Source organism: Onychostoma macrolepis, chromosome 16 (genome assembly GCF_012432095.1).
Source record: "Onychostoma macrolepis isolate SWU-2019 chromosome 16, ASM1243209v1, whole genome shotgun sequence".
Taxonomy (NCBI): Eukaryota; Metazoa; Chordata; class Actinopteri; order Cypriniformes; family Cyprinidae; genus Onychostoma; species Onychostoma macrolepis.
In genome coordinates this window covers 23,574,272-23,597,394 of record NC_081170.1, presented here as the reverse complement: position 1 = coordinate 23,597,394, position 23,123 = coordinate 23,574,272, and the positions used below count along the sequence as shown (strand labels likewise).

At 35.0% G+C, this 23,123-nt stretch overlaps 2 protein-coding genes across 6 annotated transcripts in view; both read left to right on the top strand.

The window, feature by feature from the left end:
• The first annotated feature begins 571 nt into the window (after nt 1-571).
• casp2 (caspase 2, apoptosis-related cysteine peptidase) lies at nt 572-16,204 on the top strand. Of its 4 annotated transcripts, none has more exons than XM_058748119.1 (11): nt 572-636; nt 5,340-5,499; nt 5,584-5,733; nt 7,893-7,968; nt 8,569-8,660; nt 8,778-8,957; nt 9,043-9,171; nt 10,584-10,674; nt 12,585-12,779; nt 12,893-13,002; nt 13,565-16,204. In XM_058748119.1, exons 2-11 carry the CDS (start codon nt 5,347-5,349, stop codon nt 13,697-13,699), a joined length of 1,311 nt encoding a protein of 436 aa, XP_058604102.1. In that variant the 5' UTR covers nt 572-636; nt 5,340-5,346; the 3' UTR covers nt 13,700-16,204. The 4 variants fall into 4 exon arrangements, with proteins under 4 accessions (XP_058604102.1, XP_058604103.1, XP_058604100.1 ...); XM_058748120.1 differs by lacking the exon at nt 572-636 and adding an exon at nt 3,695-4,032 and having other exon boundaries at nt 12,585-12,773; XM_058748117.1 differs by lacking the exon at nt 572-636 and adding an exon at nt 3,695-4,032.
• Nucleotides 16,205-16,384: 180 nt separating this feature from the next.
• clcn1b (chloride channel, voltage-sensitive 1b) overlaps nt 16,385-23,123 on the top strand; it is a 34,642-nt gene continuing 27,903 nt past the window's right edge. The window contains exon 1 of one of the 2 annotated variants that reach the window (XM_058746736.1): nt 16,385-16,532. In XM_058746736.1, coding sequence (XP_058602719.1) covers nt 16,530-16,532 — 3 coding nt within the window. In that variant the 5' untranslated portion in view covers nt 16,385-16,529. Of the gene's footprint in view, nt 16,533-19,049; nt 19,170-23,123 lie in introns of those variants that run through there. The other variant, XM_058746734.1, reaches the window with a different exon arrangement.

Here is a 23,123-nt window from a genome sequence, read left to right as displayed (position 1 = left end):
ACAATAGCATTAGTCATTTAAAAAACAAACAAAGAATAAATGGTGGGTTTTGTTTGGAGCCAAAAAGGTGTACATCCAATGATAATTGTCACAAGATGTGAATCTTTGATAAACATAATAAATGTAATAAAATGACAATGAAACCTTAAAGTAAACGACTGCAAGTAGTTTACTTCAATGTTTTTTTTTTTTAAGTATTTTAACCTGAGAAGATATAATTATTTTTATTTATAGTATGGTATGGTATGTTATATTCCTGTGGAATTGGGTCAGAATGGTGTATAATGTTTTTCTTTATATGCAGTTTGTCAAACAAAAACTACATGTGCTTTGTCAAATGTTTAAATTACTAGAGAGCCATGACATGCCATTTCTATTTTTGTGGTTTTACATGTTTTCCCATTCAGTTCCTTGCAACTGATGACTAAATCTGACTGGACCGTTTTAATGTTTTGTTATTGCAACATTTATTTGCCCCACTTAGTTGTGAGGTTATGTAGTTAAAGGATGACTAATACTGTCCTCTTATAAATAAGCCTGTTACAAGGACTTCCATTCCAGTCGTTCGTTCAGTTTGATGCGAACAGTCATTTAGGAACATAAAGGCGACTCTACATTATATCCTGGTGGACAGAGGTAAAAGTCATGTGCTCTTCTTTATGTCAGTTCTAATTATATTAATATTGTATTGAGATGTAGTTATACAACTGTAACTGCAATAAAACGTAATCTTTAACTGGATAAAAACTATATCAGCACTCTTGGAAAATACCTCTTGTCCAAAGAGATTTGAGAACCAGAACTAACTGTTGAAGGCTACTGCATATTGGTTAACTTAAACTCAGAGTATCTTCCGGGTTTGGGTGCAGTGATTGGAATACAGCATTATATTGTATATACATTTGGACGTTACATTACATACAGTACAGTCTTTTTTTGCACTAAACAATATTCAACTCTAAATTATGCACCATTTATTGCTACATATAATGATACAAATATTAGAAGAAAATACTTTTTTAGTTAATGCAGTAGGCCTATATGTAACTAAAAAAGAGGCAGCCTCTAGAACTCAGGGGCCGGTTGCACCAGCTGGACGTAGCCTACACCCGGTCGTAAGACTAGGCTGGACGTAAAATGCGCTTTAAGTCATGCGTAGAATTTATACCCGTTGCACCATCTCGGCGTAGTGCTACGTCTGACACTAAATCTTACGCCTAGTCAGAGGTAGGTGTAATGTGAAAACTCATGATTTGCTCGGACATTATTAGTTTTTAGGATTCATGTCTGTTAGTTAATTATTAGGGTACTGCAGACGTGAACTGCAATGTTTATGGTCTTTTCAGGCAGGATAAGCGATATCAATCACGGAGCTCGGTGTTGACTATAACACTCTGTCGACAGTAATTGAACTAATAAAAAATATTAATGTACATCTTGCAATTATACAGTAAAATATTACATATGATCAGGAATTATTAAAAGAAATGTAGCCTACCATTCCACATCTTGCTTGGAAGGACAGTATGCTTGGAAATATTTCACGTCTTTAATTCCATTCATTATTTGTAGCGTGCCTGCCATTCAATAATCGCAGTACGTTTGTGCTTTGTTGTTTTTAATCAGAGATAAAAGTGTCAGCTTTCAAACTCTGTCAGTTTTATCACAAAATACAAACTATAAATGTGGTTTTCCAGCCACAGAAAGACGCCACGTAAAGTCACATTTAGCTACCTCAGGAAAGACATTCATTGTAACCTCGATTGTCAGCTAGAAAAAAATAACTAGAAAGAAGCCTTGCATTGCATTCATTATATTTTACTTAACCCACCGCCTTCATTTTTAATGTTTGTTTAAAGAAATCTGTCATGGGAACGTGCAGGGAGACTACACTGTAAAAAAAATGCCGTAAAATTTACTGTAAAAAACCGGCAGCTGTGGTTGCCAGAATTATACCGTAAAATATACAGTAGCAACGTTTTAGGTTTTACGGTTTTAACTTAAATTTACAGTTATATACCGTGAACTGATATAATGTTAATATAACAACCTATTTGAAATACTGAAATCTGTTTTGTACCTTTGAAATACACTGATTACCACCAAATGCAGGTGGTGATGAGAGAGTCACATGATGAACCAAAGCCCATCACAAGCAGCTTTTAAATAATAACATATATAGAAGGTGTACAGTGTCATTCACACAAACACTAAACACCATCATGGTGAGACTCATTAAACTGAAATGCAATAAACATTAATTTAACAACATTAGATGTAACATACAACCCTAATAAACATAACTGATAAGAAAAAACTAAGAAGAAACCTAGTTATTTCAAAGAAAAAACATCAAATTCAAACAAAATTTGAAATGCAACGCAGGGAATTCTGGGAAAGTCAATTTACGGTTTTTCCCTGTAAATTTTACATTGAAATTAGCATCAACAATTCATCTTTGCATGGCACAGAAGAGCACAAATGTGGCATTAAGCAATATTTACAGAATTTAAGAAATGTTTGACAAGACTCAGAGGTGGTATTAATGCATCTCATAATAACAATGTTATGAGATTAATGTTTTAAATATAGAAATTTCAATGAATTAAATGACTCAATTTATACTTTAAAAATTAAACAGAAACTGCCAGTAGGTGGCAGCAAGTCACTGTCTTTGTCACTGAATCATTCATTCAATCGATTCGTTCAAACGGCTGATTCATTTAGCAACGAAGCAAGTGACTCTCTTTGTGAATGGGTCATTGAATCATTGACTCACTAGATTTGTTCAAAAGCAAAGATTCATTCATAAACGAATCAGCGCTGTGTCAAAGACTTGCGCAGAGGCTCAGCTGTGACTTTGTTTTTTAACTATATTTTTGTTGACGAAATAGAGCAAAATAGACAACAGTGTTCCTAAAATGTAAGTCACTTAATATTAACTTTTGTATAAAATCAAAAACTGTTGTATAAATTCAATTTCACATTTGCAAACTCTCATTAAAAAGCTGTTACCCTCCGTTCGTCGCTATCTCACAAACTTCTATTTTAATGAATGAAGCTGTCTACACTGCACACTTAATATATTATTTTCATCTCTCTACACTTTGTTTGTTACAATGAATAACAACAACTGCAGTCTGCCTTCACGGTCTGTGCTGTGAGGAGCAGCACGCGCAGCGATAGAGAAGCATTTCTATTGGCTGCAGTCTGCAGGTATTAAATGGCAAAATACGGGATTGCGCAGCGAACCATAAACACAGCGCTACGTTTATATGCAGAACTGGGATCGCTTTCGTAGTCTTTTGAATGGATAAAATATAGAAATCACTTTAATTTCCAAATAGTTGGAAATGAAACGCCGTCCCCTCTCGAAATTCACTCCCCGGACTCCGCCCCCCGCCCTGACTATCCAGCCCTGACTAAACCTGACCTAAGTCTGGGAAATATGAAAACTTGAAATAAAATGTGAACAGAAATGAGACTTGTGCTGATATTTAATGGTAATTTTAAATCATGAAATCACTAAATGAACTGTATTTCTAACAATGATGTCTGTGTGGTGTTACACGAGCTTCAAATTTCAAATAAGTGGATGAAACAGACTTCCGCCCCTTTCGTGGGCGGACGGGTCTGCGATAGGCTCCTCCACACGTCAATCATCTCCATGCGCAATGCCTATTGGCTGACCAGCTCGATCATCACCCGCGGAAGTTTGTACGGAGAGATTCGGAGTGCTGTCAGTTATTTTAAAAAAGAAATTTTTCGGCACGAATTTTGTTGTTTCGCGTGTTGCCTCGAGAACGAAGACGAAAGACAAAGAGAAAAATAATTTTAAAGGATGAATTTTGCATCGAGAACAACAAAGCTCGCATGAAGTGCTAGCACCTGACAGCTAACGTTAATAGTATTGTGTAGCTTGTTGTTAATTTAATTTATTTTTTATCGCTCGTAAACTTCATAAACAGCCTAGGAAAGGATCACAAAACGATTTAAGCTGCAATTTAGCAGCTGGCCTGCTTTTATTATAAGGTTAGTGTCAGCAGTGTTATAAATTGACAGTTGTATTTTTTGTTTTGGTTAGCATGCTAAGCTAGTTTGCAGCGCGAGCTGGCATTCATCATTCTGGATTTACATCAAATCAACCTCACCCTTCATACATAATCGTTATTGTGTCGTTTACTGTAATCTTCGCACGGCAAGAACTGTACTAAAACAGGTAAAGTAAACCTGGAAGCCCTTATAACTTATTGACACTAGAAGGACACTGTGGAGGCATGCGGATCACTTGTGCCTCTGTATTATGATCATGAAGAATGCTTTGACATAATGACTGGAAGGTCACTTTCACCCCAAATTAAAAAGAAAAACCTAATAAATTAAATTTGATAAATTATCAGTTCTATACAAAAATGCCTAGTTAAAATTAAGATCTTTTTGCAGTGACATTGACAATTGCATGGTAATATTAAAATAGTATAGTAAAACGTTTTAATTTGAAGTCAGAATGAAGTCAACATAACAAATACGACATATCTGAATACTTAATAAAAATTTATAATGTAATAGTTTCCTTTTTACATTACAATAATATAATCAAGATAATTGCAGTTTTATATATTTATATACATGCGTATATATATCACGTATGTGTATGTATGTATTTAGTGCTGTCAAACCATTAATCGCGATTAATTGCATCCAAAATAAAAGTTTTTGTTTACATAATATATATGTGTGTACTGTGTATATTATGTATATATAAAGATACACACACAGCATATATTTTGAAAATGTTTACATGTATTTACGTGTATATTTATATTCATATAAATTATATCATATATAAATATATTTAATATATAAATGTAACATTTTTTCTTAAATATATGCATGAATGTGTGTGTATTTATATATACGTAATAAATATGCACAGTACACCTATATTATGTAAACAAACTTTATTTTGGATGCGATTAATTGTTTGACAGCAATAATATATATATATATATATATATATATATATATATATATATATATATATATATATATAGACAGAAGCGTATAATTTAATATTATGCAATAATAATAAATTCATTCAAATTCCATTGTTGCTTCCAGTTTCACTTTATCATTTTTTAAAATAATTTTTTATAAACATTTTTATTTGTGTATAATTTTATATTTTTTTTATAACTCTTAACTATTATTTTAACACTTTTGTTAAATTAAAAAAATTTGATTAAAAAAAGAAAACTAAAATTACTTTATATAAACTGTTTGTTGCAGTGGGTGTGTTTTGTAACTGTCTTTCCTTACCTTTCCTTTTTTAAACTCAGGTTCATCATGCTGGGAGATTGTGGCATGAAAGAGTGGGAGAGACTAGCACTCAGGAAGAACTCTGTCACAATTCTGCAGGACTTGGTGGTGGATGATCTGCTGATCCAGTGTCTGCAACAAGATGGAATCCTTACAGAAAACATGGCTGAAACCATTATGGTATGTATAAAGTATTAGTATTAACTTAACGTTAGTCATGTATTGGATAGATCTACACGGAACCTGTGTTAAATATGCTTTCAGGCTAAACCAACATCCCAGGGCAAGAGTCGTCATTTGTTGTTCCTTTTGCCTAAACGTGGCCCTCGAGCCTTCAGCAGCTTCTGTGCTGCTCTTACGGCGACAGAGCAACAGCATCTCTGCAGACTGATCATGGACTTCACTGAGAAAGACGTGAGTTGGTGCCTTCACTTCAGAATCACACCCACTTAGACTGACTTGACAGGTTTCTATAAAATCATGCAATGATCATGCAGTGAGGGACCAGAACATTTTTCTTCAGCAATGACAGCACATCTGATGAGAACCAGGGAGACAGATGTACTGTATTCATAGGGAAAGAAAAATTCTATCTACTTGATGTTTTGCACTTAATGGAAGGAGAATAAAGCACATTTGTTTTAGTTTTTTTATATTGAACATTTTATATTGGTTTCTAAACACTAAAGTGTGTGCAGAATTATTAGGCAAGTTGATATTCTGGTCATATTTTTTTTCCAAGAACATTTGACCAATTCCAAACCACATCAATCTTAGTAACTACTATCAATTTTGTATTTAATCATTTATAAATGATATATAATTGCCCATGAAGGCTGAAAGTTAAAAACTCCTAATTTCAGGTGTGCAGAATTATTAGGCAGGTTTTCTTTTACAGATAAAATGAGCCAAAAATGAGATTGAACTCAAGAATAAAAGTAAAACAATTATTAAATGCCCATGAGAAGGATGCAATACTAATGCAATAATAGAATTAGCAAAGTTAAGGCATGACCATTGGGCAGCTAAATGCTCATTGGGTCAGCACGGCCAGAAAAAACAGGTGGAGAAGAAAAGACATTTAACTGCAAAGAATTAGAATTAATGTCAAGAATTAGGTGAGAAACCACCAGGAACCATTTAGTCTCCAGCACCATCATTTTACAGAACTGCAACCTTCCTGGAGTTTCCAGTGAATATGTCAGGTTCTCAGAGACTTTGCTTGGGTAAAAATATTTTAATGACTCTCACTTAATAAAATAACATGCTGAAGTGTTGTGAAATACACAAAGACTGATTTTTTTATAGGCTTTATGGACAGATAAGTTGAGAGTGACTCTTGAAGGACCAGCATCACATCCTGAAAAATGTATCTTCCGGAATCTGGCAGTAAGTTTTAGGAGCTAATTTTTAATCAATCCCGCAAGACAGACTTTTCAGGATAGGAGATGAACTAAAATGAGCTCCCAAAACTTACTGCCAGATTCTGGAAGATAAATTCTTCAAACAGTGGTACAAGAGGATGTGATGCTGGTCCTTCAAGAGTCACTCACAACTTATCTGTCCATAAAGCCTATACAAAATCAGTCTTCATGTATTTCACAACACTTCAGCATGTTATTCTTATTAAGTGAGGGCCATTTTAAAGAATTTTTTACCCAAGCAAAGTCTCTGAGAACCTGACACCTTGTAATTCTGGAGACTCCAGGAAGGTTGCAGTTCTGGAAAATGATGGTGCTGGAGACTAAATGGTTCCTGATGGTTTCTCACCTAATTCTTCACCTTAATTCTTAATTCTTTTGCAGTTAACATGTGTCTTTTCCTCTCCACCTGTTTTTTCTGACCTTGCTGACCCAATGAGCATTTAGCTGCCCAATGGTCATGCCTTAACTTTGCTAATTCTATTATTGCATTAGTATTGCATCCTCCTCATGGGCATTTAATAATTTTTTTAACTTTTATTCTTGAGTTCAATCTCTTTTTTGGCTCATTTTATCTGTAAAGGAAAACCTGCCTAATAATTCTGCACACCTGAAATAAGAAGTTTCTGACTATCAGCCTTCATGGACAATTATATATCACTTATAAATTATTAAATAGAAAAGCAATAGTAGTTATTAAGATTGATGTGGTTTGGAATTGGTAAAATGTTCTTGGAAAAAAAATATGACCAGAATATCAACTTGCCTAATAATTCTGCACACACTGTATATATCATCAACTATATTAGGCATTTTCTTGTCCATAATACAACATTTTCTCAAGACAATAAGTGGCAGGAAGAGTTGTGGGATCAGTCTTATGACCATAGAGATGTATACAAATCACATCACCCACAGAGGTCAGAGCTGGGTCAGTGAAATAAAAGAGAGGGACAAAAGGGGAGTTACAATGCAGCAACGTCTATATTATGCACCAGTTTACCACACCCAAACTGTACTGATTTAAAAAAAAAAACAAATACAAACTCTCCTTTCCTTTGTATTACTGGGTAATGATCTGACTGTAACTGTCAGCATGGTGTATTTAGTCAGTGTAGAAAAGTGATTTTCTGTTTTGTTTCATCTTCACAGAAAAGCTATTCAGAGCCATCGCTGTCCCTTCCAACTCAGGAATGTGTTATACCTTCGAAAAGAGCCCGGACTCAAGGTGAGCACCTACTGTGCTTGTGTTTGTGTTAGTGCAGAAAGCCCCAATTATACTTCAGTTTTAAAATGAACACTTATCAAGCTTAGATAAAACAAGGCTTTGTGCATACAATGATGAAATTTATGTTGTTCACACTCTATGCCAAAAATCTGGCACTGCTGTGCACATGGATACAGGACATCTTATCAAAGAAATTAAAATTGGCGATTTATTTGCTGGTTATTTCATAATACACATAGCTGTATGTATGCGATTTCCAGCAACATCTGTCCTGAAACTCTAAAATCATTGTTGTTGGTTTGCCAAAGTGTATTTATTTTAGGTGCAATATTAAAGGCAATATTTACAATATTTTAATTTAATATTTAATTTAGCTTCAGCCTTATTTCAGTTACCAATAAACATATTTAGTTAAAAGTTTTAGTTAGCAATAACAATGTTTGTTTACATTAACTGTTACATTTAGTGCTTTTGGCCAATCAAAAAGGAAAGTACCAGAACTAACTGTTACAGAAGAAAGTACAGTACATAAACTCAATTTGTTATGTGAGATGAGCATAATATTTTTGAGCTAAATGGGGTTGTTTTTGTGTGTTTTAGAGTCCATGGAGATGTGTTTGGATGCCGACTCTCCCGTGACCACAGCTGTTATTCCCTGCACGCCGGAATTTTACCAGTCCCATAGATCACAGGTACAAGGACACAAACCCTATTCCTTTGCACACTCACACACAACCCATTTTATTTGCATATATTTTACGCTATGTTAGCACAGTGTGTAACCTCTATGCAAATGTCTTTCCTTTCAGGCTTACCCGATGCGCTCCTGCCCGCGAGGACTGGCCCTGGTACTGAGTAACGTGAGGTTTGACTCAGCTAACACGGATTTAGACGTCCGGAGGGGAGGAGAGGTGGATGAGGAGACGCTGAGGAGACTTTTCATGGAAATGGATTTCACAGTCAGCCTGCACAAAGACCTAACGGGAGAGGTGAGATAGACACGCTGACAGAGTCAGACTGCACTGTGAAGCAAAATCATTTATTGAGTGTTTGATTTTTTTTTTTTTTTTTCAGGCAATGCGCAGGTGCCTAGAGCAGTTTGCCCAGCGGCAGGAGCATGCAGAGTATGACTGCACTGTTGTGTGTTTACTGTCACATGGAGTTGAGGGATCTGTCTACGGCACTGATGGACAGCTGCTGGAGGTGCGCTTGATTTTATTACCTAATTCTTAGTGATGCACCAAAATTTTGGAAAGGCCAAAATCATTGGCCAAAACAGTGGTGTTTAATTAGGGTTTTAAAATTTAGTTTTTTATATAGTTACTATATTTTAATTACTTCATTACTTAATGTATGTTCAAATAAATCTGTAATGAAAAGTTTTTGTTACAGCCACCATTTAAATGTTTGTATTTCAATGACAAATCGGAGTAGAAACGTAACTCCGTTTTTAAATACCGTATTGTCCCGAATATAAGACGACCCTGATTGTAAGACGACCCCCCTTTTTCCAGATGTACCTTTTGGAAAAAGGCTTTTTGAAAACCAAATATAGTTTTTTTTCTCTCTCTCTGTAAAACATTTTTTTCTTAAATTATTTTCAAATTGCATATTTTTCCTATTTTAATTTTTGTTTTGAAAATATGGTAAATACTGGTAAAATGTACCAACAATGACATTGAAAATATACACTTTTTGATATACCATTGAAATAACAGGTAGCCCATTTGAATTATATAACATTTAGGCATTTATAACATCTCAATTTTCAATTTTATTAACAGTAGAAGTGAAATCTTATTGTAGTCTTCAAATCTGGGTACTGTCTTATGTTTTAAAACCACTTACAGAGGAAGTTTGTTCCCAGCAGGCTAACATGACAGTCACGACATATTACATTTTTCATGGCACACTCGTTTTATGCGTTTTTGGCGCCACCTATTGTTGCGGGTGTATTACTGACATGTCAAAGTCTAGACCGAATATAAGACGACCGCGTTTTTTCAGATGTATTTTAAAGAAAAAAACATAGTCTTCTATTCGGGTCAATACGGTAGTTGACATAAAAAAATTTATTAATTAGGTAACACTTTATTTTAAGGTGTCTTTGTTACACGGGTTACATGTACTTACTATTATAATAACAATTAATTATGCATAATTACATGCAAGTAACCATGAGCCAAACCCTAATCCTAATCCTAACCATATAGTAAGTACATGTAGTTAATTAATATTACTCAGTACTTAAATAAGTACACTGTAACAATGATGATTACACTTATTAAATATTATTACATAAAATGTATTTTTTTAAATTGCAGTTTTCAGCTAAATGAAAACTTAATTTTGATTTTAAAAAATGTGGAAATGTTAATACTATTATACAAAAAAACTATTTTAAACTAAGTTTTTAAAAAGCCTATTCATGTTTGGGTTTTCGACCAAGTGCATCCTGAATTTCCAGTTCTGACACAACATTTTTATTTAGGTTCTTAGTTCTTTGTTAGGTGTGATTTTTATCAGTATGTGAGTTCCATTTGAAGTAAATTTGTTGCCTTGCGGAAGATTCTTTTACATATCAAGAGTTTCAAACATCTCTCTCTGTCTCTCAGCTGGACTGGGTGTTTGAGGTTTTTGATAACGCCCGCTGCCCTCTGCTCCAGAATAAGCCAAAGATGTTCTTCATTCAGGCTTGTCGAGGAGGTGAGTTACTGGTGATTTAACCAGTCATTGTTAATATATTTTTAAACATAGACTACCAGTCAAACATATGGCCACACTTGACTGACTATTAAAATGAATTTTTTTATTAATTGAAATAAAGCTTAAATAAACAGTATAAAAAGTATAAATATTAGATTAAAAAACTTAATAAGTTTAAGTTGATGTGATGAAATGACTAAAATTAGAACTGAAATTAAATAAATAATAATAATAAAAATGCCAAAAGCACATAAGAAAATTACTAAAACTTAAACTAAAATTAAAATGAAACTTCACAAATTAAAAAATAACAATATATACTATAGTATAAATACTAAAATAACACTGGACTGACTTTTCTCCTAATTTCTCCTTATTTAAAAAAATAATTTAATCACTTCGGTGTTCGAAATTAGTTTTGTATACAAATAGAAACAGGAACAATGTATGAATATCTTTCCAAACTATTTTTTATTTTGGTTAATAGACACGGTTTGACTGGTAATGTATTTTTTATAAAATATTAAGTATGTATTGAGTAATATATAGTAGTATTTCCAGACACTTTTATTGAATTCTTTGAAAGTGAAAATAACAAATATCCACCAATTAATTGATTGTTTCTTAATATGAGGTAAAGATGCACCATTATTTGCCTCATGCCAAAATCCAACCTCTGAAGCATATTGTATGGAAGTGTGATGGTTTGAATTCACTGAGGAGTTAGTTTTATTTAGCTGAAGCATTTATATAGGTTTTTAATAAAGTCCGTTTAATATGCAGTCCTTATTTGGGAGTCACACTCATGGTCTTCACGGTCAAAAGTGACCGGACACCTGAAAAATGTTTTTTTTTCTTCAGTAAAATCAATCTAATATATTTTTGTTCAATAATATTTTTTCTTTTGTATTTTGAGACAATTTTATGGTACTAATTAATATTTATGCAATAATTATGATACATTTTTCCCATTGAAAATAGTACAACATTTTTTCTTTCAAATTTTTTAAAATTATTTTTCAATTTATGCAGTATTTCAGATGAAAATAGACACTAGGCCTTTAAAATCCAATTTTTGAATGCAGATTAACACCACCTGATGTGAGCAAAGAAAGAAAAAACATGTAATTTCATGGTGTAACCACTAGTTGCCTGTATAGGACTCTATAGAGAGTCTTGTGAATTCCCTAGTTGTTTTTAGACATAATTGTTTACTTTTATTAGGTTGTGGATATAAATGTATATTTAGGCATTCTCAAAGACTACTTTTTTGTCAAGGTTTATATATTTTTTTGCATTATTATTATTATTATATAGGTTTTTGCATTATTATTACTACAGTCAACCCTGAACACAGAAAGCATTTTGTTATAGCCATACCAATTCATTTGAGTGTGTATAATTGTGTATGTGTGTGTGTGTCTGTGAGTGTGTGTGAGTGGATGTATCTGTTTTACACTCTTGATGTTTTAGAGTATAACCCATTCCTTGTTGTCCACTTTTTAACTGCATTGTTGGGGATTTGTAGATTGTACACACAAAAATTTTCTGTATTTTTTAATTTTTTCCCGTTTCCCATTCATTTCCTATGGTCTGTCATTTTTGACCGAAGACCATGAGTGTGACTATTTTTTTTACGACCACTTAACTTTTTCGAATCATGCCCTCAATTTTTTTGTGTGTTCACATACCAAGTGCCATAAAAGTCACTGAATTTCGTACCATTCTGGTGAGGCTACGATTTTCAAAATTCAAATGTAAATTCTCCGGTCAGAAATGACCGAAGACTGCATAAGGGTTAAAAGAAATAGGTTGTAAAAGAACTTTATTGTATACCTTTATTGTATTTTAAATTGGCAGTGAAATATAAAACTAACACACAAGCAAACAAACATTTTTTTCTGTTTCAGAGGAGATGGACAACGGCGTGGACCAGTTGGATGGTCAGGAACGGACTCAATCTCCAGGCTGTGAACAGAGGGATGCTGGCAGAGAGGGGGAGAGAGATGACAAAGAGAGGGAGGAGAAAGACAGGGAGAGGCTGAGAGTCAAACTGCCCCAGAGATCCGACATGATCTGCGGCTTTGCCACCCTCAAAGGTTTCAGTGTGTACACATTGTTGTATCTTCATCTGATTTTCTTACCATTCATCATGTCATATGTCACAGACTGTGCAGATTGCTAACGTTTTGTGTTTTGCGTGTGGATTGTGTTTCAGGCACTGCTGCAATGAGAAACACCAAGAAAGGGTCCTGGTTCATTCAGGAACTAAACAGCGCAATCAGACAGGGAGCCAACGACACACATCTGGCAGACATTCTTGTGCAGGTAAAATGTTTTAGTATACTGTCTTTTTTTTGAATGCAATGATTTATTGTATGGCCTTTATCTAGACAATATTAACATGTTGGCACATTGATATTGAATTCAGTTGATATCCATGCAAAATCAGATTTTAATGATAAAGTTTATCAATTTTAAGTTTTTCCCAACTTGTTACAGCTTAATCATGAAAAGCCTGACATGAAATTATAGTCAGAACATGTTTTTTTTGACATTGAACAGTTAATTAAACATTGAGAGAAAATCTAAAAGTTAGTTTTTTTATGCGTGTAACAAAGGAAACCTAAGTTTCCGTGACCTGAAGAGGGATGAATTATACTTAAAGGCCTTTTACTTGCTAAAAAGTATAAATTATCATTCAGATGACAGAAGGCATGTAGAAGATTATGTGCAACAGTGTTTTCAGCAAAGTTTTGATTATTCTGATCATTTAGAGGCCTAAAATATAATTATTTCAAATATAATAAAAAATAATTTCATATAAAATCTGATAAAGTAGGCTTAATATGGTTCAAATGTATTTTGCTCTCTCTGTTGTTCTCTGTAGGTCAATGGTCGAATTAAAAGCAGAGAGGGATATGCACCTGGTTCAGCCCATCATCGCTGTAAAGAGATGTCAGAGTTCACCAGTTCCCTCTGTAAAGACCTCTACCTCTTCCCTAAGTACTACCCCAACAACTAGACACACGCACTCCCCAGGCACGAAGCACATGCAGAACACACTGCCCTCAGAACTGATTTTGAAGCAGTAGCAGGAGCTCAGCGCACATGTGTACATCCATCACCTGCTGTACGCTCCGCACACAACACACAGAGTCATGTAAATCTACTTACACCCATTCCATGTGTCATCTGTTTCACATTCCTCAGCACAATGACAGGTTCATTAGGATGCGTGTGTGCATTATTTACAATGGATTTGCCAAGATAGATCAGTTTTTAGTTCAGGTTTTTTTTTTATTATTGCATTAATTTTCTTCTGGATGCACTTAAAATTTATTCTTTATTTTTATTTTTTTGCTTTGCTCTTTTTTTTTAACCAGTGAAATTGCTAAGAGTGAAGATGCCATTTGTGAGAAATATGTGAAAAAAATCCATTTGTTGGTTTCATGATTTTATAGGGGGAGATTGGGGTTAAAAATAACCCCGAATGAAATATATTTTTTTATTCCAATATTTTTTTTTATTCAACAGCTGTATAAAATGCCACAGAATTACCCTTTTTTTTAACCAAAGCCAACATTTTATCAGTCTTTTGTTTTATCAGATATATTTGTTTTCGATTGTTTTCGATTTACTTTGTACAGTTTTTTTTTTTTTTTTTTCTTTCAGTAATTCAAGTTCTGTATATTTTGTAATTGTGGAGCCTTTTTATAGCCAACCCATAAACTTGTTGGTACATTCAGAGCAGCTGTCACACATACACGGTTGTATGCATACACATGCATAGTAATATTATGCCAGTACTATACTAAACCCCTCCATACCATTTCACTCATTGGATTGGAGCGGAGCAGATCTGCTCTTACTTTCCTCAGTGCAGCTTTACATGCATTGTATCAACATCAGTATAACTTTAAATTAATGTTTTTTTTTTTAAGTGCTGTGGCATGACATCTGTTAATTTTCTTTAGTAACCCTGCATTCACCATGGCAGCTTTACTGAACTTTAATAGGGCTTCCTGACTCAAAGTTAAAAGTTAAACTATTTCTCCATTTTGGTTGGCATATAAAAGCTATTTTTAAAAACATATCAATATACTTGATCATTCTGTTGATATTCATGCAATTCTAAAACTTCCAGATTTCGGTTACATTCCAAATGGTGTTTCCACTCGTTTTCAAGGCAGAGTATTGTCAAAAAGAAGTATATATATATCCTCACAATATGTTTCCTAATTGTGCCTGTACACATGCATATTTCTTTTACTCTTGCACATTACTTTTCACTTTAAACATTCTCTGTGCCAATGAATGCACGTTATGGAGACTGAAAGTATGCTGTCTTAATGAAAAGCCTGCAGGTGGCGATAGAGAGCTTTTGTACTTCATCAGCTCACCTTGTGTTATTTAGAGGTTCTAGGGTTTAGACACCGTCTTCCTGTTCTGCACACACCACATTATTCCTCCTGGGAATGTGGACTGTAAATTTGAGTGTGCTGTTTCATCTGTGCATGTGTCTTCCTGAGCCAGTAGGCATGACCTTTAGGTTAAAGGTCATACCTTTGACCTTTTGACACTGCCATGGCATCCATTTCACATTTGTCACCCTTACCATAGGTTATCACTCAACATGATTTTTTTATTTTACTGTACTGTTTTAGAAGCCAAAATGTTTGATGTAGATGTACACTGTTCATGCTGATATTGCTTTCAAGCAACTGTTGCTTTGTCGAGTTTTATTTTTATATTTTAACTTAGCAGCTTCTTTGAGCTGGGTGAATAATATGGGCATAGGTTCATGTTAAACAAACATTAAAATCCTAAATATAAAGTGACGGGCTGGTGCAGATAAATAATTTATAAAAGATTACGTTCATAATGGGGAAAAGTGCCATGATAATTTAGAAAAAAGTATTCAAACAAATTACTGCTTATTTGATGAAATACTAGTCATTTTCATCAGTCATAAAAAAACAAATCTAAAGTAAGAAACAGAAAATGTATATACTAGGAAAATGTATTCATTTCAGACCCAAAGTTTTGCTATACTGTGTTTGAAAGTATTTTTTTTAATCCTGCAGTCATTCCATTGAGAGAACGCCAGCACATTTACAGTATGTTCTCCAAAACCAGCCTAACTTGGTTTTAAACAACTCCCCTAACTGTATTTATAGATGATCAGTGTATTTCTCAGGCTGTGTTCACCTGGTTTTGAATGTGTGTTCAGAATTGTAATGGTGAAAGCGTTGTGACATTCAGCCCTTCAGGTTCTAGTTGTAGCAAATGTTTAAAAGTTCCCCTATGAAGGTATTAAAACCCACGATGGACATAGATACATATTATATAATCCAGTCCCTGCCAGACGAGTGCCTAGCAAACTTGATATGAAATGGTTTATTCACTGCCTTTTTCATCTGTACTAACCAACTATGAAGGGTGCTTAAAGAAACTTTAGGGAAACTGTCATTTTTGTATTTTTGTAATGCGAAAGCTGCCATCTAATAAAGAAATACTGTTCCAAAGACCTTTGACTTGCGACGTGTATTTCTTCCTATAGTTGTGTGTGTGAGTTTGAGTGTATTGTCTGGTTGTTATAATTGAGTGTCAGCCATATTGAATGTTATTCTCTGTATTGAGTTGTTTAGTATTAGGTGTCTCTCACTCTCTCTCCCTGTCTGTTTTTCAGAGTTGTCCTCGGCCTCCGTGGTGATGCATTTTTATCCGCGTGCTCGGGTTTCTCTGTCCTGCCGTGGCTGCAGGAACGGCCGTCATTGTACCGATCCCGTAACACCTACCCATCTGACCTGTTAGCGTGACTCCAGCTCTGAAGCCTTCACCGCAAGGCCCAGATGGTATGTATATAAATGCGTGGAGGATTACTTTAATCACTTTATTTATCTTTAAGCTTTATTTAGTCGTCCACCGAGGTATATCCCGACCAATCGATTGGCAGGCCCAGTTGTGATTATAAAAAGCGACAACCTACACAATCTATTTCAGAAGTCACGAAATATCACATATGAGGTTTTGCTGCACTTTTAGCTCCTCAGATCAGCGGATGCTTCACCCGGACGTCTCTCTAGAGTAATGCCTGTAAACATTTCGGACTCAAGAAGCCATGAGTTGGCAGAGAGTTTACATATTCATCAGCCCGTTAATCTGAGTAGTGGTTGAATCACAGCAAGAGTGTGTTGTATTTTAAGACAGTGCGGGGCATCTGAGTTTCCTCGCTGCTGCATTGAACGCTGTTGTATTGGGTCACGTTGCCCCCCACCCCGCCTCCCCTCCTGCTAGCTCCTTCCAAAACGCATACTCACTCATCATGTTACACGGGTGCCCCCGAGGGGGTGGTGTCCTGTCAAAAAACACCCGTGCTCGCCAGAAGGAACAAAAACAAGAAGAGGTGGAAGTAAAACGGAAATCCAGCTGGGAGGGGTTCAGGCCCGCAGATAGATGGGAGGCATGTTGCCGCTAGTAACGGCTGAGAGTGGGGATGTCGTTAATGTGAGATGAGGCGGCGATTAGCCATGTGCCGCAGCTAAGAACAGACACGCAAATCTGGACCTGTATTATCTATTTAACACAAAACACAAGTAGACTCATTTGGGCTCATCTGTTTCAGTCACTCTCTCCGCCAGCTCTCTGTCTGATCTTTGTGTTTTTATTCACTACACTACACTTCGTAGTGATTTTATTTTTTTCTTTTCAAAACTGTTTTTCTTGCCCTCTTCATAAAATTGATCCTTATTTATTTACTATATCCTGACAGTGCTTGTTTTAGGATTTGAATCATACGTTTCATGTTGACTACCGAATGTGTTAATAAAAGGAATGGTCACCTAATAAGAATTTACCATGGTAAACATAACCAAAATACAATAGACGCAAGTTATTGCTAACATTGCAAAACTATGACAAAAATCTGTTAATATTTCTATACCTAGTTCTGAAATGCCTAGGGATATTAGAGTATTTCAAAAGTGTGTTTTAGAGCACTGGAAAAGTTGTGTAAATTAATCACATTTTCTTAATTCTAAAGTCTTTTATTAGGTAGAAATAATCTTAGAATTTGATATGTAAAAATATTTTAGTAGCACTTTACAGAAAGGTTCTGTTTTTTTAACGTTAGTTTACGTCAGTTAATATGAGCTAACGATGTCAAATTCTTTTGAAGCGTTTATTAATCTTTGGTAATGGTGATTTTAACATTTACTAATACATTATTAAATTCGAAAGTTGTATTTGTTAATATTATTTAATAGACCACTAATATGAATGTACAATGAACAGTTGTATTTTTATTAGCTAACGTTAATAAAGATTATTAAATACTGTAATAAAAGTATTGCTCATTGCTAAAGAGTTCAGAATTGGGACCTTATTGTGAAGTGTTACCAATATTTTTTATATTAATATTTTATAAATTTCTCTGTTATTCAGGTAATTTTCAGACTTTTATCCAAAGTTATTTATAGTGCAATTTATTTCGATTTTTTTTTTGTTTTGGAAATATGAGGGAATTTCAAAGTTATGATTCCTAGGCCTGGAAAGGAATCAAAATCTATAAAATGTAAATAATTAAAAACTTAAAGTAAGTTAAAGAAAGTTATGTAAATTTGCATAGTATTTCTCCCAATCTGTGTTAATTTAATTGATTAAAAATGCTATCCATTTATCGCAAATCACTGTAAAAATAATAAAAAATAATTCTTAGAAAGTGTGGGAACCCAGAATATTTCTATAATTCCAAATAGAATTACAGTCCATTTAAGATGCACCTTTCCAAGGTTTTCACACTCATGGAATATGTCAGATAAAACAAAAAAGAAGTTCTAAAATAGTGATTTTAGGTCCTGGAAATGTTTTGAAAATTAATCAAACATTTCATGGAAATTTCTTACTAATCTCTTAACTCTAAAGTATTGCTCTTTGTGAGTGCAATCTTTATAAAATAATTTAAAATCCTTATCCCGTACTCTAGCATAGGAAAAATTCTGGAAAATCGTAGCTCAAAATGATTGAGAACCCTGACCTTTGTGTTACCAGCTTGCCAATATACGAATTTGCCAATACCATGTATTGGACAGAAACTATGGATACCATGGTAATTTTTTGAAAGGGTTGTGAATATCTGCATGTTTGGGATGTGTTTGCGTTGTTGGTGCAGTGTATTACAGGTAGGCCGACTCTTTGTCAATTTGTGGATGGTGTTCCAGTGTATCTAATTGAAGAATCACACGTCTCAGCATTTTTCTCGCAAGTGTGTGTTGCGGGTACTGTAACATAAGAGTCAGACAGCGTGTGTATCTCGCGCTTTGAGTGGGGTGGTGTGTGTAACTGAATAAACGGCTAAGAGTCGGTGAGTGTATGTGTTTCATATGCTGTAACACAGGAGTGGGACTGTGTGTGTTTATTTTTGGCTCAGTGCGAGCGTGTCGATGGCTGCCGATGCGTCGCAAAGGAAAGCTCTGAGATACCAGCAAACCCTGGTCAGTCACTGTCTTTCTGTGCCTATTTCTCTCTCCCGTTGTTTTGTTGTCTTACGCCGATGCGTTTCGCTGTCTTGCTTTTGGTGGGTGGCTTGCTGAGGTTTGTCGTGGTCAGTCTGGTCTGTTCTAACCTAGAAACGCTTGTCTGCCCAAAATATGACTCTTTAAATAATGGGTCTCAAAGTCTTTCACTTCACTAGCCTCGGCTTTAATTGATTTTCCATTCTATTCTTAGTGGTGGCGACACACATGGAGCTCACTGGGCTGTTCTAGCACAACTCATGAATAGGTATGAGAATTGTCGTAACCTGTGTCAACACCCTGCTGATTAAAGACAATCTGTCTCGTAAACTTGAATTAGAGTCAATACAATGGATTTGTGCTTCCTTATCAGATGCCTCTTCAGAAGCGTGTTCTGCTTTCCACCTCCTTGCTTTTTGAATGCGTGTCAGTCATTTTATGATTACTTCAGGCAGCTTCCCGTTGCAGCATTTTCTGTCCGAAATTTGTTTACTGGCGTCATTTGGAGTGGAAAGTCTCAGATTTCTGAAAGTTCTATAAAACACCTCGAATGCCCTTGAGGATTATTTGTAATGTCGTAGACTTGCTGAACTAAGCAGATGTGTGGACCAAACCTCGTGATTTGTGCATATTCGTGCTAACCTACGCACTACATCTCTGCTGCTATACGCTAGCAGAAACCTGAGCATGCAGGTTAAATATACGCCTGGCCCTGCTGCTCTCGATGGCCGCTATACGGCCGAGAGGAACGTATGGTCAGCTGGTCAGGTGCATGGAGCTGTTTGTTAGAGATTGGTTCTATTGGACAGCTTATTAGGGAGGCCCAAAGATTGTATTAAAGTAAAAGGAAATAGATTGAACACAAAAGGTCAAGTGTCAAAAGAAAGCGTGAGAGAATAGTCGTAAATTTGGTGCGTGAGAAAGTGAGACGAGGGGGCGAAAGAGCGTCAATTCTTAAGCTGTCAGTTTTGCACTGTCACAAGTCATTAAGTTCCCACACACAGGCTCCCCTCAACCTTCCATTTCTCCACCTGTCTTCCTCTTTTTCTCTCGCTCGCGAGTTCCCACATCGATTTTCTTCTCCTGCCGCACAATATGGGAAGATCGCCAGGACCGGGAGCTTTTTTTAACCTCTGTAAATTTTACGCATAAACGCATTACTGCCTCTGCCGTCCCCTTTCTGTCTGTCTCGCACACGCAGGAGATTCCTGTAGGGAAAATGATCCAGTCTGAGAAAAACTTGATCAGTAGCCTTATAGGCTTTTTGTGAATGTTTTCCTCTTTATAATCAGATTTAATACACTGTTGTTATTCTGTTGCTGCTGAAAGAGTGTTTTTCACTCAATATATTATCACAAATGTGTGTGTGTGTGTGTGTGTGTGTGTTTAGAATTTGCCAGCTTAAAGGGATAGTTCACACAAAAATAAAAATTATGTCATTAAGTCATTCCAAACCTGTAAGACCTTCGTTCATCTTCGGAACACAAATTATGATATTTTTAATGAAATTTGAGAGCTTTCTGACCCTGTGTAGACGGCAACACAACTACCACGTAAACTCGCAGGCACACACACACTGAGCCAATTTGTAAGGAAATAAAATGCACAGAAGTTATTTGAATGCAAAACCAAAACCATAAGCGAGTATTGAACCGTAGATGTCGTACCAAACAGTTCAATGTTATATTGAGAATTGTGACATCCCTAATGTGTACTTACAGTTAGGGGTGTACGATATTGGAAAAAGAACCTTCTCGATATTTTTTGGGATTCTTTTGATAACGATAATCAGACTATATTTTGCTGATATCTGACTACCGTGGACAGCTGCAGTTTTTGATATCCTTCATATTCTGTGTGGTCAGTTCACATCAGTGATAAAAATGAATCTTTTCATATAAGTTTAAATTAATTTTTACCTTTTATGGGCAATTTTACCTTTAATAAAACCATTTTTGTTCTAAATGTGTGCATCTTTTGAGTCAAATTGTTACATTTAATCAGTCAATTAGAATAATAAGACATTTAGGCTGTTACCAAACAAATGAAACCAGTATCAACAATATTAATCTTTGCAGAAGTTGCATCTGAAGTGGCATTTAGATGTATTTACACACTGTTTAATGCAGCTCAGAGGGACATGAAGTGCTTTAACCTGCAGTTACAAATGAATAATGTTTCGATATTTTAAAGACAAAACATTGAATACTGATATTTCAAATTACCGTATTGACCCGAATATAAGACTATGTTTTTTTTCTTTAAAATACATCTGAAAAAACGCGGTCGTCTTATATTCGGGGTCTAGACTTTGACATGTCAGTAATACACCCGCAACAATAGGTGGCGCCAAAAACGCATAAAACGAGTGTGCCATGAAAAATGTAATATGTCGTGACTGTCATGTTAGCCTGCTGGGAACAAACTTCCTCTGTAAGTGGTTTTAAAACATAAGACAGTACCCAGATTTGAAGACTACAATAAGATTTCACTTCTACTGTTAATAAAATTGAAAATTGAGATGTTATAAATGCCTAAATGTTATATAATTCAAATGGGCTACCTGTTATTTCAATGGTATATCAAAAAGTGTATATTTTCAATGTCATTGTTGGTACATTTGACCAGTATTTACCATATTTTCAAAACAAAAATTAAAATAGGAAAAATATGCAATTTGAAAATAATTTAAGAAAAAAATGTTTTACAGAGAGAGAGAAAAAAAAACAATATTTGGTTTTCAAAAAGCCTTTTTCCAAAAGGTACATCTGGAAAAAGGGGGGTCGTCTTATAATTAGGGTCGTCTTATATTCGGGACAATACGGTATTTAAAAATGAAAAGATACTTTGAATGTGAAATTAAAACCTCCAGTAGGTGGCAGCAAGTCAATGTTAATAAGTGAGTCATTGCGACTGAACCGAATCATTTATTTTAAACGGTGGATTCATTCAGGAACGAAACAACATCGTCATGTTGCTCAGAGACCTAAAACAGTGCTGTGGCTGTGTTTGGAATTATTTTTGTTGGCGAAATGGAGCAAAAACAGACAATATGGTGTCTAGAACGTAAGTCTCTTAATATTAACTTATTGTTCATTGAACTGTTGTATAAAATCAATATCACATTTGTAATCATGCTTATTTTTGAAAAAAAATCGGCACTCTTCGTGTGATTTTAACTATATGATACACACACATACATGCATACATGCATATTCTGCCCCCATATCTTGAATTTTGTGATCATTCATGCAGTGAAAGAACGCACTCTAAATGCACACTCTAGTCTAGACTTCATCACGTAATGTAAGCGTGCACTCCGTTGGTGTTTTGTTTGGTTTTTGCGAAATACTCGATAATGTCAAATTACATATCGTTAAAACAACAATTACGATATTATCGCAGACAATATATATCGCACACCCCTACTTACAGTATACTTATCTAAAAAGTACTGGTAATACAAAGGAACTACATGGTTAAGATTAGGTTTAGAGGTAGATACAAGGTTAGTAATTACCCAGTTATTATAATTTCTATTATAAGTACATAGTATGTACATGCGGAACAGGACTGTAAAATAAAGTGGTACTGACATTTCTCAAAATGTCTTCTTTTGTATTTCACAGAAGAAAGTCATAAAGTTTCGATGTGAGTAAATGATGGCATAATTTAAACAGAGTGTCTGTTTACACTAAGTGAAAATAACCCACCTTGTTGGCAGAGGCTATTTACACTAACTCCGCCCACCACCATGGGGTTGGGCTTGACAACATTACAAAAGACTCCTGATTAACAATAGCAGCAGCAAAAGCGTGTAGTGGTAAAGTTTGACGCGATCGACCCGAGTTCTAATACTTGTTCTTCTCGCTTTTCACATTACATATCACATCAGAAAGGCATTTATTTAAAAAAAAATGAAGGAAATATTCG

What these genes read in the sequence shown, in the direction of transcription:
- casp2 (XM_058748119.1), top strand. Translation starts at nt 5,347, where the DNA reads ATGCTGGGAGATTGTGGCATGAAAGAGTGGGAGAGACTAGCACTCAGG. An exon ending in GAAAAGAGCCCGGACTCAAG is followed by an intron (nt 7,969 to 8,568) that starts GTGAGCACCTAC and finishes TGTGTGTTTTAG; the next exon opens with AGTCCATGGAGATGTGTTTG. An exon ending in CTGATGGACAGCTGCTGGAG is followed by an intron (nt 9,172 to 10,583) that starts GTGCGCTTGATT and finishes TCTGTCTCTCAG; the next exon opens with CTGGACTGGGTGTTTGAGGT.